Raw genomic sequence first — 18553 nt, 5'->3', positions numbered from 1 at the left:
CAAGTCATGGGAGGCACAGGAAAGGGCTCTCGTGAGCAGAAGATGGTACAATCTGAGCATCTAAATGGACAGCAATGAACGGAAACACTCTGATCACGTAAAAACCCAGGGCAGGAGTTCCCATTGTGGCACAGCAGAAGCAAATCCGACTAGGAACCATGAGGTTGCGGGTTCGATCCCTGGCCTCGCTCAGTGGGTTGAGGATCCAGTGTTGCCGTGAGCTGTGGTATAGGTCACCAACGAGGCTAGGATCTGGCATTGCTGTGGCTGTGGTGTAGGCCGGCAGTTACGGCTCCAATTCAACCCTAGCCTGGGAACCTCCATATGCCATGGGTGTGGCCCTAAAAAAAGACAAAAAAATAAAATAAAATAAAATAAAATAAAATAAAAACCCAGGGCTTATAGTGTTCACTGTACAGTCCTTTTCACTTTTCTGCCTGTATGGAAATTTTCATTATGAAGTGTTGGGAGTGGGGATCATGGCCTTTAAAATGATACTCAAAAGGGAAGCAGGAAGCTAGAGAAGAAAGAAAGCTCAAACAAGACCAAAAAGAACTCACTTGTCACCACTGAAGACAACAATCCCTTACATTAAACACAGGCAACGAAAGGGCAAAGAAAGCCCTTTCTTCCGCTCCCTTTCCTCAATGTTCCAAACATCCTAAATGATGAGGTCAAGTTCTTTACCCACAAGCTCAAGCCAACAGCTGTGAAAGGAATGATCAAATTGGAAATGCACCATTTTGCAACGGGTAGAGAAAAATTAATTCAGACTATGATGGCAAGGGGTAAAACCACTAGGCGAAAGGCTGAGAGGGAAGAATGCCATGGAAGCTGTCACCAGAGGTCATCAACTAATCTAAGCATCAAGAGGACAACACCCGGAGGATGTGCCCCCGATAAGATGCAGGGCAACCACCTGCCCAGTATTCCTTATGAATCTGGATTCTACTGACCCTCTGCAACTGCCAGCCAGGTTTCAGGAAGCATGAAGGACGGCAAAATGGGTTAGGTGATAACCTCCAGGAAGGAAACAGACAAGGGTAGCAGCAGGACATTCTGTATAGAGACTGGTCCAAGTTCTTCACCTGGTCAACGACTTGGGGGAAACGCTGGGGTAGGGGTGGAAGGTGGAGCCTTTCTTGATAAAAAGAGACATCAGAGACACATCAACCAAATGAGTGGTGGGCTTCTGGTTGAATGTGGATGAGAACAACCAGATCTGTGAAGGATCCTGAAGCAGCCAGAAGCCCATGCATGCACTGAGTGCAAGTGAAAAGGGACCAGTTACCACTATCCGTTAAATGATGTCACTGTGGTGACAGAGAATGGCCTTGGATTCAGAGATATTCACTAAAATATGTAGGAGTAGAGTTCCTGTCGTGGCTCAGAAGGTTAAAACCCGACTAGTATCCATGAGGATGTGGGTCCAATCCCCGGCCTCACTCAGTGGGTTAAGGATCTGGCTGCAGCCTAGGTCGCAAATGTAACTCAGATCCAGTATTGCTGTGGCTGTGGTGTAAGCCGGCAGCTGCAGCTCCAATTCAATCCCTAGCTTGGGAACCTCCATATGCCGCAGGTGTGGCTGTGAAAAGAAAGAAATAAAAAAAAAATTTTAATAAAATTCAGAGTTCCCACCATGGTGCAGTGGAACTGAATCTGACTAGGAACAATGAGGTTGTAGGTTCAATCCCTGGCCTCACTCAGTGGGTTAAGGATCCAGCATTGCTGTGAGCTGTGGTGTAGGTCACAGACCAGGATTGGATCCTGCATTGCTGTGGCTCTGGCGTAGGCCAGAGGCTAGAGCTCCGATTCAACCCCTAGCCTGGGAACCTCAATATGCCATGGGTGACGCCCTAAAAAGCAAAAATAAATAAATGAATAAAATAAAATTCATATTTAAAATAAAATATCTTTGGGAGCTCCCATTGTGGCGCAGTGGTTAACGAATCTGACGAGGAACCATGAGGTTGCGGGTTCGATCCCTGCCCTTACTCAGTGGGTTAACGATCCAGCGTTGCCATGAGCTGTGGTGTAGGTCACAGATGAGGCTCAGATCCCGCGTTGCTGTGGCTCTGGCGTAGTCCGGTGCCTACAGCTCCGATTAGACCCCTAGCCTGGGACCCTCCACATGCTGTGGAAGTGGCCCAAGAAATGGCAAAAAGACAAAGAAAAAAAAAACCTAAAAACAGAGTTACCATATGATCCAGCAATCCCACTCCTGGGCATAGTATCTGAAAAAGGACAAAAATTCTAATTCAAAAAGACACATGTACCCCAATATTCACTGGAGCACTATTCATAATAGCCAAGACATAGAAGCAACCTAAGTGTCCATTGACAGAAGAATGGATAAAGATGATGTGGGGGAGTTCCCGTCATGGCACAGTGGAAATGAATCCGACTAGCATCCTTGAGGACGCAGGATTGATCCCTGACCTCGCTCAGTGGGTTAAGGATCCAGCATTGGATGAGCTGTGGTGTAGGTCACAGATATGGCTCGTTTCCCTCGTTGCTGTGGCTGTGGTGTAGGCCAGTGGCTACAACTCTGATTCGACCCCTAGCCTGGGAACCTCCATATGCTGCAGGTGCGGCCCTAAAAAGACAACAACAACAAAAAGATGATGTGACATACATACATAAAATGGAGTATTAGCCATAAAAAGAAGGAAATAATGCTACTCGAGGCAACATGGTTGGACCTAAAGATTATCATATTAAATGAGGTAAGTCAGAGAAAGACAAATACCATATGAGCTCATTAGCATGTAGAATCTAAAAAAAAAAAAAGATACAGATGAACTTTTTACAAAACAGACTCACAGACATAGAAAACAAATCTATGGTTACCAAAGGAGAAAGGTTAGGGGAAGGATAAATTGGGAGTTTGGGATTGGCAGATACATACTACGATATATAATATAAATAAACGAAGACCTATATATATATATATAGCATAGGGAATGATATTCAGTACCTTGTAATAAGCTATAAGGGAAAACAACTTGAAATATATGTATATGTATAAATGAATCACTTTGCTGTGCAGGTGAATCACTGCAAATCAAATATACTTCAATTGTTTTAAAAATAAGGCATAACCCTGGATAACTGACCTCCATTGATGCGAATATTTTTGTAACATCAGAAGTGAAAGCACAAAAAGAAATCACAGCAGAGAATTTTACACTCCCTCAATTTCCCAGTTATTTTAAAAATCCTGATCAGTCCCAGCCCCAGGTCACTTGGTTCTATGTGTCAGAAAAACAGCAAGCCCTGAAGGGAGCCCTCGAGGAGGTTTGTGCAGAAGCCAGCGTGACCTCAGGACAAGGACACACCCGGACCTGCAAATCCGCAGGGGAAGGAGCTCTGAGCACGTGAGTCAGGACGCTTCCGCCCTGATGCTCTGCCTTCCTCACGGAGCTATTAAGGAGTCAGGTACCACATCACTTACCAAACACATCTTGTTCTGAAGCCCCGCTGCCTCAGTCAGTGACACTCAGTGTCTCCTCCTCTACTGAAAGGAAGGGCTGGAACTCGATGTTGCTAAGATCCCTTGCGATGGTTTCTTTTGTCAGAGAAATCATGCTCTGAGCAGAAGTTAGGCAACTTGTAAGATACTGGAAAAAGTTTGATTCGCAGCCCAGAAACTTTTTTTTTTTTAACTTAGGTCATATTTATTCTGAAGTATGTTAAAAAAAAATCAGGATTTGAAGGTATAAAGGGACTTTATACAAAAGGATTATTACAGGAGAGAAAAACGGACAATTTCCCCCCAGTCTTACTGAGATGCAATTGACACACAGCACTTTGTTAGTTTAAGGGGCATAGATAGCATCATGATTTGACTCACAGCATGAAATGATTATCATAGTGAGTTTAGCGAACATCCATCATCTCATATAGATACAAATTAAATAGAAGAAAAAGTTTTTTCTTATCATGAGAACTGTTAGAATTTTGTCTTACCAACTTTGATATACAACAGTGTTAATTTTATTCATCATGTACATTACATCCCTGGTCATTATTTATCTTGTAACTTGAAATTTGTACCTTCTGACTGCCTTCCTCCAATTCTCTCTGACCTCGCCCCTTGCCCGTGGGGAACCACAAATCTGATCTTTTTCCATGAGTTAGTTTGTTCTGGAAGCCTAATTGACCTACAACACTATGTTAGTTCCTGGCACACAACACCGTGATTTGATATTTCTATGTATTTCAGAAAAGAGACCGTGCAGCAGAGAGAACTCAGACCGTGGGGGTCTCCAACAGTCTCCTCAGTTCAAAGCATTTTCTGAAAATGACTTTTGACCTCCAAATTCACTAAGTCGCAAAGTTAGACTCAGCACGTGCCTGCTTTTGAAGTGACCATAAGCCACCTCCCCAATGGAAGAACATCTTTGGTGAGTTTCATTATTTGAGCAGAGGCAAAATGACTTTAATGAAAACAGTAGGAGCCTTGCTAACACAAGGAAACTTGCTAACACAAAAGCAACGTCAGCCATGGCCCCTCTCAGTCACTTCCAAGTGTAAATCCACACACAAAATGCCACCTAGTGTTGTTCTGAGAACTCCCAAGCCACCGAAAAAGAGTGTGAGCACTACACTGAGTGGGTGCATAGAGACAAGTCCTACTTCTCCTCCCGCCGGGCAGCCTCCCAGGCTTTCCTTGAAGTGCACAGTGTGTTCTGTTCTTGAAAAAGGGTCTGGCTGGCACTTACTTTGCTGCCCTGGCACAAAGGTCACCCAGACACTAATCTGATCCACCCTGGAACATTTCCTCTTGTAATAAAACTCCCTCTCCAAAGACAAAGCAAACAATGATGCAGAAGACAAGAAACTAAAACGCCAGCCTTGGTCAAGGACAGAGATAAGAGACGACACAGCAGAAAGAACACTGGCCGAACATTCTGTAAGAAGCTGCGAAGGGCCAGCAGGGAGGCAGCCCTGATGCAAGAGTCACTGGGCAACCACACCTCGCTTCCTCCCTCTCCAGGGCCAATAATTAAACACTGCTGGAAGACTCAAATGAGCAAAGTAGGGGAAAGGAAGGGATTTTTTATTTTTTAACCCAGAAAGCATAACTCCTTTGATTCTCAATTTTAAAAATCATATCCTACATTGTTTTAGCAAAAATATCACAGCTTCCTTTTTTTTTTTTCCTCTTCTTTTTAAGGTTGAACCCATGGCATATGGAGGTTTCAGGTTAGGGGTCAAATCGGAGCTACAGCTGCTGGCCTACGCCAGAGCCACAGCAATGCAAGATCCAATCTGGGTCTGTGACCTACACACACAGCTCATGGCAATGCTGGATCATTAAGCCACTGAGTGAGGCCAGGGACCAAATCCAAGTCCTCATGGATACTAGTTGGGTTCATTAACCCCTGAGCCACGATGGGAACTCCTCTATATAGTCACTTGTGATAGAGCATGATGGAGGTAACGTGAGAAAAAGTGTGTGTGTGTGTGTGTGTGTGTGTGTGTGTGTGTGTGTGTGTGTGTCTGTGTGTGTCTGTGTGTGGGAGGGTGTATGTGTGTGAGACTGGGTCACTTTGCTGTACAGTAGAAAATGAACAGAACACTATAAACCAGCTATAATGGAAAAAATAAAAATCATTATTAAAAAAAAAACCAAACACTTAGTACAGCTAGTTTCCTGGATTCCTTCTTACTGTGTTAACTTAAAAAAAATAAATAAATAAACAACATACATGCCTTAATCTAAAAAAAATACCTTATTGTTAAAAAAGGCTACCCATCAACACGTTGTTAATCTCTCTGTAACAGTCACACCAAAGATCACTGCTCATGGATCACTGTAATACCTAAAGAACGCTTGAAATACTGAGAGAATTACCAACATGTCACACGGGGACACGAGTGAACCAAGGCTGTTGGAAAAATGGCACCGACCGATGTGCTCAGTGTATGTAGAGCTGCTTGCCAACCCTCCATTGATAAAAGCGAAACATCTGTGAAGCACAACAAAGGGTGATCAAAGGACTCGTGCTCTCGGGGTCCTGCCTGGGATGCGTGCTCCCAGGGTCCTGCCTACCTCACTTCCCCAGCCCTCACTCCCATTCCTGCTGTGCCAGCCTGCTGTCTGACTCCCCACAGCCCTGGAGATGGCCCCTCACACCCTCTCCCAGGAACATCATGCCCAGGTCTGGAAGGGGCCATCATCAAACATTTCAGGTGCATGGACATTGGGGACTGCGAGTGTCCTGAGATATTTAAGCATACGCATGTTCATTTCAGTTTATAAAGTACTTAAAAATCAGACCCAATTAAGTATCTAATAAAGGGTGAAATAAAGTGGGCTATAGCCATTGGGCTGGATGCTGCATTGCCATTAACTGTGACGCTGCGTCTCCATGCAGCCCGGACTGGCTCCTGTGGATAATGCTAGGCTACCTGGACTCAGGACCCAGCCGGCTAGTGCACGAACTCCCACCACTGCCCACTGCCCAGAAGGCCACCAAATGAAGAGACTGAAATCCAAATATTCTCATCAAAAGCCTCAAATCCAGAGTGAGACCCCCCTCGCTGCCTGGAGTAGAGGAGAGGAAAGGAACTGAGGAGAAACTGGTCCTGCTCTCCTATCCCATGTCCTGGCCATCAGCACACCAGCCCTCCCTGCTGTGTCCCCAAAATACACATCAAAAATCAGGAGACTGGGATTGACAGATACACATTGCTATATAAAAATTGGGGAGCTCCCATTGTGGTTCAGTGGGTTAAGAACCCCACTGGTGTCCATGAGGACATGGGTTTGATCCGCAGCCTCACTCAGTGGGTTGAAGGATCCAGCATTGCCACAAGCTGCAGGGTAGGTCACAGATGCGGCTCAGATCCTGTGTTGCTATGGCTATGGTACAGGCCGGCAGCTGCAGCTCCAATTCGACCCCTAGCCTGGGAACTTTCATATGCCACGGTGCAGCCATAAATAAAGAAATAAATTTTTAAAATTGGTAATCGGAGTTCCCGTCGTGGCTCAGCAGTTAACGAATCCAACTAGGAACCATGAGGTTGCGGGTTCCATCCCTGGCCTCGATCAGTGGGTTAAGGATCTGGTGTTGCCATGAGCTGTGGTGTAGGTTGCAGACAAGGCTAGATCCCGCGTTGCTATAGCTGTGGCATAGGCTGGCGGCTACAGCTCCAATTAGACCCCTAGCCTGGGAACCTCCATATACTGCAGGTGTGGCTCTAGAAAATGCAAAAAGCCAAAAAAAAAAATTGGTAATCAACAAGGACCTACTATATAGCATAGGGAACTCTATTCAATATTTTGTGAAAACCTATATGGGAAAAGAATTTGGAAAAGAATAGATATACATTTATATATATGACTTAGTATATGTATAACTAAGTCACTGTGAACTTAACACAGTACTGTAAATCAACTACACTTCAATTTTTTTAAAAAATATCAGGCTTTCCCTTGTGGTTCAGCAGGTTAAGGATCTGGCCTTGTCACTGCAGCGGCTCAGGTCCCTGCTGTGGGATGGGTTTGATCCCTAGCCAGGGAACTTTCACATGCCCTGGACATGGCCAAGAAAACAACAAAAGCTATACTCACTACATTAACACAAATAACAGACAGTTGTTCTGGGATAACGATGTCCAATTGCAAGCAAGGAGGAGAGAAACAGCACAGCCACCAAGCCAAACACTCTGTGAAAGCATAAGGAGTAAGAGAGCGATATTCAAAAGACAGAGATGCTGTCCTGGAGGAAAACAGAAGCAGAAACGCCTATGAAGGCGCCACACTCCAGCAGTGATGCACCAGAAAGGTGTGTTCAAACAAACAAGAGCTCGAAGGTGAGATGGTGAAATAAGAGGTGAAACGGGAGACTGGGGACTTGAGAAAATGAACTGGGGACCAAAACCACATAACAACAAGATCAGGAGACGCGTTAAAGGCAGTAGAGCATGGAAGACACAGCCGAAAAATGGAAAAGGCTGACTTTAGAGGAAAAGGCTCTACAACCAGCATGCAGAGGTAGCTGAAAATGGTCCACACAGGTACACCCAGATGTTTGGCTGGGAATGTGTACTGGAGAAAGCACAGTTGGCTTCTGTAACAAACAGGCCATAAAATAAAGGCTGTAAGGCTTAAAAAAAAAAAAAAAGAAAAAGAAAGAAAAAAAGGATTTCTTTGGTGGCCTAGTGGTTAAAGATCTGGTATTGTCACTGCTGAGACACAAGTTTGACCCCTGGACTGGGAAAATGACCAAGAAAAACAGTCTTCCTAAAACACTACTATGCTTATTTTACCTAAAGGAAACAGTGCCTTACAAACATTCCTTTTTTTCACCTATTCTCTTCCTCGTTGCCTTTTAGTGGTACAACAGAGAGGTCCTAGAGCATAACCAATAATGACATATATGAAAAGGAATACTGTGAAAGGGCTATACACTTGTATAGTTCATTCTTTTATTTTGGAGTTCCCATTGTGGCTCAGTGGGTAAGGACCTGACATGGCATCCGTGAGCATGTGGGTTCCATCCCTGGCCTCAATCAGTGGGATCCAGCATTGCCCACAAGCTGTGGTGTAGGGAACAGATGCAGCTCAGATCCAGCATTGCCATGGCTGTGGCGTAGGCTTGTGGCTGCAGCTCTGATTCAGCTCCTAGCCTGAGAACTTCCATATGCCACAAGTGCGGCTGTAAAACAAACAAACAAACTACGTATTTTTACCAAAAAGAGAAAAACAGACATCAGCTATCCAACATAAAATGTCAGTGAAGAGGGGAATTCAATCAATGGAACACATGCATTTTTTAAAATGTAACACATACACAGAATGATACAAGAAAATTCCCTGAAATGATTACAGGAATCAATCTGCATCCTGGGAGAGCATGTGGAGTTCCAAGACAATGTAACAGAAAGTGCTCCAGGCACAGGAACGGATTATGACCAAGTGGCTAATGTGACTGAGGTCACTAAACCTCAGTGATAAAAAATAGCTATGGGCACAATAAGCACATGGCCCACAACGGGGGTGGGGGGGGGTGGAAGGGGGCTGGAATCAGACCAGCCTGAGATTCCTCTTCTTGCCACTTAAATCCTGGAAGACACTGAAGCGACAGCTACCAGGCTCCACAGTCTGGCCAGAGAGCATCACACTCAGCAAACGTGTTATTCGGGTTCAAAAGCAAGGTACAAACACTTGCAGATCTGAAATACTATTCAAGGAAGAAAACAGGAATGTGGCCAAGGAAGAGAAGAGCCAAAATAAAAGATTCCGTGTTGGGAAAAAGCCCAGGAGAAGCATTAAATCAATTTAAACAGGGAATGGAACCAAACAGTGGAAAGCATGGTTACAGAACAGAATGGAAATAACCACATAAAATTGATACTAAGACTTTCTGAAAGGAGAGCTTGGGGAAGCAGAGGCAGTTGGAGGACGCTGGCAGCTTGTCCTTCAGGAGGGTAGTCAATCAACTGTCAGGATGGAAACAGTGCTTTAAGAACCGGTAATTCTGACCTCGTCATGCTTCCTAACAGCCCGTGCCTTGACCTTGAGTGAACCTTTTAGAAAGGAAGTGCTCTATTAGAGAGGCATTTACCTGAACTTTAACAGTCCTTTGGTTTCACCTGACCTTCTTTCCTCTCATTGAAATCAACTAAAAGCACTGTCAGATAAGCTGTATTTTTATAAGGCACTTCTACCCTTCTTCATAGCTACCCCTGGACTCGTCTAAATGCATTAGAAAGTTGTCTGATAACACAAAGAATAGATAAACAACAAGGCCTTCCTCTCTAGCACCAGGACCTATATTCAGTATCCTGAAATAAACCATAATGGAAAAGAATATGAAAAAGAATGTAAATTATTTTGCTCTGCAGAAGAAACTGACACCACAACATTCTAAGTCAAGGGGGGGGGAGAGGGGGAGGGGAGGGGGCGGAGGGAGAGGGGAGGAGGACCCGGGGGACGGGGGACGAGGGGGGGGGAAGAGGAGAAAGAAAGCCATCAGAGTGATGTGATCCCAGTGTCATGGAGGTTCCCTTGGATGGCTAGGATGTGGAGTGACATATTTTCTTCTCGGTATTTTCCAGTGTTAATTCATTACATTGAGCATGCATCGTTTTATGCAAACACAGAATGATTTGTCCAAAAAACCAAAACAAAACAAACTAGAAAAAAACATGCTAAGATATTAACAGTGGGTAGTAATGAACGGTGGGTATGGATGACAATTTTCTTCTTTATATTTTCCTGTTATTTTTTCCAGGGGGAAAAAAAGGTAACCCAATGTTAAAGAATGTGAGGTGACACTGCAAGTTTAAGGGAGCTGCTGAAATGTTAAGAGGACAAAAAACACACCTAAAAACCTCTCTGCTCAGAGCACACGTGCAGACAAGAGGGATTAGCACTGGATCAAAGGTTCAAGCCTTTTTCCTTCTTTCTCACCCATTTTCTAACTTCAGGAGGGTGAACACGGATGACTTGTGGAATTAAAAAATACCTCTGGGTTTTGTTGTTTAATAGAAAGGGCTTCTCAGGATGCCAGGACTCCCCGCCCCACAGGAGCCTGCGTGGCGAGGCAGGGCCTTGGACAGAGCGTAAGAGAGGCACTAGAGCTCAGATGGAGCAGGTGGAAGGCCGTCGCTAAATCCCCATAGGGCACAGCTGTCCAGGGATTCAGCTCAACCATGGAGAAAGGGTGAAGGCTGGTGAGAGTCACACCCAGCCTCAGCCACTTCCCCGGCACTGTTAGGCGTGTGTAGGCACGTGGGGACGTGCGTTATGTAGACACGAGGGAAGGAGAAAACATCAAATCATCCTCGATGGCACACAGTCCCCAGAAACAACACACCTTGAAAGCCCGGCTGCTCAAGCTTAGAGCTTCTGTGTGCTTTTGATGGTTGAAAAAAAGAAAGAAAGAAAATAAGAGGTCCCAACAGCAGATGAGGTTCTAGAAGGAGTTACCTTCGAGCGTCACCCACATGCAGATACTCAGCATGCTCGGACCTTAAGGTGTGGAATATTCCACCTGGCAGAGAACTCACCCGTGGCCACGGCCCAGTACACGTCCGATCCGCTCAATAACTCACCACATGCGATGGGAGAATAGACCTGGGAGCCAGGGACCTGGAGCAGAATTCGAAACGGAGCCACCCGGGCGTTAGAATCCAGCACCGCATCCAGGGCACCCACCAAGCGGCCTTCAAGAGACAAGAGGACATGCACATGTGAGCACACGGATAGCCAGGCCAGCAGCCCACACACACCTGCCCCAGGCAGCAGGCCTGGGGACCAGCTCATAAGGCCTAGGCTCCAGCTGACTCATCCTGTTTCCCAGCCCAGAACGGGGCCTGGTATTTGCAGCCATGCAGCACAGACCTGCAGCACCAATGAGTAAGTGGACAAGGGGCCCCGCCAAGCCCCTCGACCCAGCCGACCAAGTGTGTGCATCCCCCCGAGGCTGGACCCTGGAGGCCAAGTGATGCCGTAAATACGGGCTGGGGACCCAGAGGCCAAGGGCCTGACTCGAATCCTGGTTCTACCACTTTCCAGCTGTGTGACCTTGGGCAAGTTCTTTACCTTCTCTGTGCCTCAGTGGCCCCCAACCGTAAAATGGAAAAATCACAGTGTACCTTTCTCACAGGGCAACTGTAAGAATTCAGTGGGTAAATTTTGCAGCATTCCAAGGGCTGGGACTGTGACCCAGCCATGAGACCTACCATGTAAGCGTTGCCCATTATCGGAGTTCACACTGTGGCTCAGTGGTTAGCGAAACCGACTAGCATCTATGAGGGCGAAGGTTCGATCCCTGGCCTCACTCAGTGGGTTAAGGATTCGGCGTTACCATGAGCTATGGTGTAGGTCACAGACGTGGCTCAGATCCCAAGTTTTTATGGCTATGGTGTAGGCCAGCGGCTAGAGCTCCAATTCTACCTCTAGCCTGGGAACCTCTATATGCCGCAGGCGTGGCAATAAAAAGACAAAAAAGACCAAAAAAAAAAAAACCCCAAAAACAAGCGTTGCCCATTACTACTGTATTATCTCAAAGGTGGAAGAAAACTCCAGAAGGGAACTGTGAGAAGCAAATAAGAAAACATCTACATCCTTCACAGACCACGAAGCACACAACATAAATGTTCACCCCTCCATTGTAAGGAAAAGCATCGTGAATCAAGGGCAGAGAGAAAAAAACGGCAGCAGGTACTCCTCTCCGATCTTTTACTACCTGGGGCTCAAGATGGTTGAAAGGATTAAGCCTGTCAACCTGACTTCACACATAATTCTCAGAACAGCCCCTGAGGAAGGGGCCACTTTCTGCAGAATGGCCCACAGTTTGGTTTTGTCTCATGTTTCATTATAATTAGGCTGAGGATAAAAATCTCCATCAAGAACCACAGCAGTGGGTTTCCCGTGGTGGCGCAGTGGAAACGAATCTGACTAATAACCACGAGGTTGTGGGTTCGATCCTTGGCCTCGCTCAGTAGGTTAAGGATCTGGCATTGCCATGAGCTGCGGTGTAGGTCGCTGGCAGCTGTAACTCGGATTTAACCCCCAGGCCAGGAACTTCCATGTGCCATGGGTGCAGCCCTAAAAAGCAAAGTAAGTAAATAAATAAATAAATAAAAATAAAAGAATCACAGCAGTAACATCATATCCTTTTCACCCCCACCCTATCAGGTGGCCGCATCCCTGGTAACATTCCCTTTGTCCCCTCCAGGAAGCGTCTGCCAAGCTTCCACCCTGTGCAGCTCTCCCCTCTCCCTTTGTGGTGAACAAGCGTTCTGAAGAAGTGCTTTGAAACTATGTTCCTTGTTCAATTTTCAACTTTTTCATGTAGCTGTACAGGCTGGACTCACCTTTTCCTACTTTATCCAGTGGGTTGTAACCCAGCATCATCATCATTGGGATGCTCACGTTGTGTCAGATTCGGCCAGTGGGAACCCCTTAGGATGCTTTCTGTGTCTCTGAACATGTCTCCTTTTTTTTTTTTTTTTTTGCCTTTTTAGGGCCTCACCTGTGGCATATGGAGGTTCTAAGGCTAGTGGTCTAATCGGAGCTGTAACCGCCAGCCTACACCACAGCCGTAGCAACACAGGACCTGAGCCACGTCTGTGACCTACACTGCAGCTCACAGCAACACCAGATCCTTAACCCACTGAGCGAGGCCAGGAATGGAGCCTGCGCACTCATGGATGCTAGTCAGATTCATTTCCACTGAACCATGACGGGAACGCCCATCATTTTTTGTACTTTCTGGCACAATAAAATAATCCAAGTTCACCTTGTATTTTTCCCAGATCCAGCCTTGGAATCAGCCGTTCCTCCAAGGAGCCTAGTTCCTTTATGAGGAATGATATTTAATAACCAGGTGTGCTCACTCCTAATGCGGGTGGTTCTTTCAATGGACAGAGCTAGGGAATGTGTGTCTATAAGTATATGCATGTATTTAGTATGCATTTACATATTTGTATATACATATATTCACTGACACATTTTAATACATATCTACATATATAAAAAGAGAGTTCACACCAATATTTCCAACTGTGATTCAATAGTACCATACTCATTCTAGTTTCTTTCCATACCTGCAACTCCTTCTCCAACACGGAGAAACCTGGCTTTCATTATTTTATTTCACTTTTTTTAGGGCGCAAGTGCAGCATATAGAGGTTCCCAGGCTAGGGGTCGAACTGGAGCTGCAGCTGCTGGCCTACCCCACAGCCACAGCAATGTGGAATCCGAGCCTCATCAGCAACCTACACCACAGCTTATGGAATGCTGGATCCTTAACCCACTGAGCGAGACCAGGGATCAAACCTGCCTCCTCATGGAGACTTAGTCAGGTTCGTTACTGCTGAGGCACAACAGGAACTCCCCATTATTCTTGATATATTTACTTATCTGATCACTTCCCCTGTTGCCACCACTGTCCCCTCCCTGGCACATGCCCTCCTCACCCAACCCAGGCTCCAACCACCCCCACATCCATCACCATCATCTGTCGCACTTAATGGCTTTAGGGGAAGTAGGAGGAAAGGGCTGTGGCTTTTTATAGCAACCATTCCTTAGGCTGCTCAGAATTTTGGCCTCCTCACTGGTTCGTGGCTGAATGACCGATAACTGAGAGGCCTCAAAGCTCTCTGCTGTAATGGAGCATCTGAGCAGCAGCTGAGGGGAGCTTCAATGAAAACCATGGGCTCGAGGGAAAGCAGAGAGTGGAGTTAGAGATCCATTTGTCTAAGATCGATGAAACATGTTTGCCTGCGAAAGATGGAGGGTGAGGAGTTCGTGTCGTGGTTCAGCACGACACTCAATGCAGCCCAAGTCACAGGCAGAACATGAAATTCACACCAAGGACCTGTGTGTTTCATTTCTTATGAACTGATCATCATCTTAGGTGGAAACTAAAAGGCAGGCCTAAAAAGAATAAGGTCCACATGACTCGTTGACCCACCCAGACCCAGACCTGCAGTCTCCACTTTATCAGACCTGCACAGGTAAAACGACCGAGCCATGAAGCAGCTGACTTCCCAAGGACAATGACAGCCCCAAGGAGAAAGTTAAATTTTATACCAAGATCTCAATCGCCATCCCAGACCCATAGAACTCAGCACACGACCCCCTGCCTATAAAACCTGATTCTCTTCCAAGGGCAGAGGTGTCTGAGTTCTACTTGCTCAGAGCTCCCGGCCACTCTGTTGGTCAGTAAACCCTGCTTGCGATCTCACTGCTCCAGCCTCTGCCTCCTTCCACCCCGCCGCCCTAACACATCATGTCCCACTTTCAACAAAGAAATTACAAAGCATGCTGAAAGGTGAGAAAACACATTGTCTGAAGAGTGAAGCAAGTGTCAGAAGGAGCCTCATGTGCAGCACAGGTCTTGGGATTATCGGACAGGGAATTTAAAATCTCTGTGCCTAAATGATTACGGGCTCCGATGTAAAGGTAGCCAAGATGCAAGGACAGGTGATGCCTCAGAGAAATGGAACCTCTGAGAACTAGTTAAAGATGAATGCAAGAAATCAGCACCCCGTAAGCAGAAACCAAGGCTGCACTTGGTGGGCACAGCAGTAGACTGGACACTGCTAAAATGAGCCTGGAGATGTGAACTGGAGCTTGGCACTGGCCGTCAGTCTATACAGGGAATAAAACATGAGCCTCTGCAGCTGTGGACCTGCAGCACCCCCTGAACAGAGCTGAGGGTGGAGACCAAGAGGGAGGCACTCTTAGCTTCGGGAAAACTGGAAGAACAGGTCTTTAGATAGCTTTTTTTTTTTTTTCCTTAGGAGAAGATCTTACGAGCCCAATTCAAGAATAGGTCTTTAGATAGTTAGCTATTTTTTTTTTCTTAGGAGAAGATCTTATGAGCCCAGTTCAAGATTCCTATGAGCCCAAGATTCCTATGAGCCCAATTCTTACATCTTGAATTGGGCTCAGAAGACCCCAATTCAATCTTGAACTGGGCTCATAAGATCTTCTCCTAAGGAAAAAAAAATAGCTAACTATCTAAAGACCTGTTCTTCCAGTTTTCCCAGAGCAGCATTTCCTCCTATCTAGAAAAACACTAAAATCCTTCAGTGATGACTGTTAGCTGTGACTAGTAGTCACCTTCATGAGACCAGCAACAAAGTTTTGTAAAATGTGTGCCCCCTTTAGGACTTCTAGCTGGATATTTCCCCGTTCCTCTCTGGGGCTGTATTTCAGATAGCTATGGGCTGCCATTAAGTGGACAAAACAAAAGATGTCACAGTCGTCTGTGAGAACAGCCACTCCCAAGAGTGGGCCAGTGAGCCCTGAGGGAACTCAGGAAAGAAACAAAGACTGGCCCTTAGCAGATGAGCAGAGGTGCGTATCAAAGGAGTGATTCCAGGAAGCCCAACCTTTACTGCTTCCCACAGAAACTGGTTTTTCTGTACATCTGGTTTTCTGCAACTCTTTTGTTCCTACTGCCTTCCCTTGGTTGCAAAATCTCCTATATCCTAGCTCCCTTCCCTCTCCTCCTTGGAGCGGTTTCTCAGCTGCCGTCTCCCAGGCTTAAGTCCCAATTTAACTTATCTCAAATAAACTTAATCCAAATAAAACTCAACTCTCGGAGTTCCCGTCGTGGCGCAGTGGTTAACGAATCCGACTAGGAACCATGAGGTTGCGGGTTCGGTCCCTGCCCTTGCTCAGTGGGTTAATGATCCGGCGTTGCCGCGAGCTGTGGTGTAGGTTGCAGACACGGCTCGGATCCCGCAATGCTGTGGCTCTGGCGTAGGCCGGTGGCTACAGCTCCAATTGGACCCCTAGCCTGGGAACCTCCATATGCTGCGGGAGCAGCCCAAAGAAATAGCAAAAAGACAAAAAAAAAAACCTCAACTTTCAACTTTTGGGTCGCACATTTTTTTAAGTTGACAAAAGATAAACCTAGAGACATCTCCCAAACTGAAATGCGAAGAGGACAACATATGAAAAAAAAAAAAAAAAGAACAACCCAGAACATTGGAACAACTTCAAAAGCTATAGGATAGACAGATAGATATAACTGGAATACCAGAAGAAGAAAGAGACAATTACTTGAAGTTATAATGGCTGAGGATTTTCTAGAATTAATTACAGACACCGAACTGAAACCAGAGGGAATCAGGCAAGGCACAATCCTTAAAACAGTAGCACAGTCCTTGAGGAGATGACGAAAACTGGTTGGACCCAACTAGGTCTAGGATGGTGGAAGGCTGGATGCCCAGTGGACCCTGAGCCTCTTTAGGCGCTCACTGTAACACAGCAGCAGTCAAGTGACATGCCCACAGGTGCCAGGACAGGTTCAAGGCCACCCATAAAAAGGCAAAAAGTGGGTAGTGGGCCCAAATCCTGGAAACCCCTGCCCACTCCTGGAAATAGTCGCAATAATCCTCCCACTCATTAGCCTTTGAAATTTCCCAGCCCATAAACACTCACTACCCATATTTCAGGGTCTCTTGCCTCTTGTCTTCTGAGACGGGTCATGCTCTGTCTAATTCTCAATAAATCTACTCTTTTTTTTTTCTTCAGGGCCACACCTGTGGCATATGGAGGTTCCCAAGCTAGGAGTTCAATTAGAGCTACAGCTGCTGGCCTACACCACAGCCCATGGCAACGCCAGATCCTTAACCCACTGAGCGAGGCCAAGGATCGAACTCAAAACCTGATGGTTCCTAGTTGGATTCGTTTCCAGTGTGCCACAACAGGAACTCCTCAATACGTCTACTTCTTACCTATCACTTTGCTCTTGCTGAATTCCTTCTGCCCTGTGACAAAAAGAATCTGAACTTCAGTAAGTCCTGAGACCAGGTGTTTGCTTTTAAAGGATTCAAATCCCAATCTGGGCTTTGGAGAGTTCCTATTGTGGCTCAGTGGTGACAGACCCAACTAGTACTCATGAGGATGCAGGTTCAATCCCTGACCTCACTCAGTGGGTAAAGGATCCAGTATTACTGGAACTGTGGTGTAGGTCACAGATGCAGCTTGGACCCTGCATTGCTGTGGCTGTGGCTGTGGCTGGCAGCTGCATTCCAATTCGATCTTTAGCCTGGGAACTTCTGTATGCTGTAGGGACAGCCCTAAAAAAACCAAAAACCAAAAAACAACAAAACCAGTCTGGGCTTTGGCTGCATTTGAATCCCACCCCGTGGGTTCAAATCCCAATCCGAGATGTATTGTTTCAAAAGCACATATACAGGAACAACAGAGAACAGGTTAAACATCAAAACGTGTACATGTAGCATATATATTCAAATTGCAGAAACCAAAGACAGAGGGAAAATAAGAAAGGGAGAAACAGCCTACCTACAGAGGAACAAAAAAACTACAGCAGACGTCTCATGAGAAATCATCCAAAGAAGAATGCAGAGTGAAATATTTAAAACACTGAAAGAAAATAACACCAGCCTACGAGTCTACCTCCAGTGAAGTTATTCTTCAAAAGTTAAAGGAGAAATAAAGACGTACTCGGACAAACGAAAACTGACAGAATATATTTCCAGGCAACCTAGCCAGTAATCAATGTTAAGAGAAGTTCATCAGAGGAAAAGAAAAAATGACACCAGTCAGAAGGAAGACCTACATAAAAAAAAGCAAGCGGTGTGCTGGGGAAGGGATCAACAAAAGCAAAACAAGGAGATCCCATCATGGCTCAGCAATTAATGAACCCGACTAGCATCCTTGAGGACAGAGGTTTGATCCCTGGCCTCGCTCAGTGGGTTAAGGATCCAGCATTGCTGTGAGCTGTGGTGTAGGTGGCAGATGTGGCTTGGATCCGGCATTGTTGTGGTTGTGGTGTAGGCTGGCAGCTGCAGCTCCAATTCAGTTCCTAGCCTGGGAACTTCCATGTGCTGTGGGTACGGCCCTTAAAAAAAAAAAAAGCAAAACAAGATATTTTCTATTTCTAAAAGATAACTGTGAAAGTAATAACAGTGAAAATGTGTTGTGTGATCACAGCACCTGGAGGGAGGAGGGAAAACACTGGTTCCATACCTCACTTCAGGGAGTGTCACTGGAAGGGAGATTTAGATTAGTCGAACAGGTATGTTGCAAACTCTAGGCTAACTCCTA

The 18553-nt window shown here is 45.8% G+C and overlaps 1 protein-coding gene across 4 annotated transcripts in view; it reads right to left on the bottom strand.

The window, feature by feature from the left end:
- Nucleotides 1-18553, bottom strand: part of TBC1D8 (TBC1 domain family member 8) — a 137380-nt gene that overhangs the window by 67667 nt on the left and 51160 nt on the right. For 2 of the 4 annotated variants that reach the window (XM_047781407.1, XM_047781410.1), the window contains exon 2: nt 11026-11181. The exons of 1 other annotated variant lie outside the window; for it this stretch is intronic. In XM_047781407.1, coding sequence (XP_047637363.1) covers nt 11026-11181 — 156 coding nt within the window. The remainder of the gene's footprint in view (nt 1-11025; nt 11182-18553) is intronic. One more of the 4 variants, XM_047781408.1, reaches the window with a different exon arrangement.

This window comes from Phacochoerus africanus, chromosome 5, assembly GCF_016906955.1.
Source record: "Phacochoerus africanus isolate WHEZ1 chromosome 5, ROS_Pafr_v1, whole genome shotgun sequence".
In the NCBI taxonomy this organism is placed as follows: domain Eukaryota; kingdom Metazoa; phylum Chordata; class Mammalia; order Artiodactyla; family Suidae; genus Phacochoerus; species Phacochoerus africanus.
This window is presented reverse-complemented; position numbering and strand designations above follow the sequence as displayed.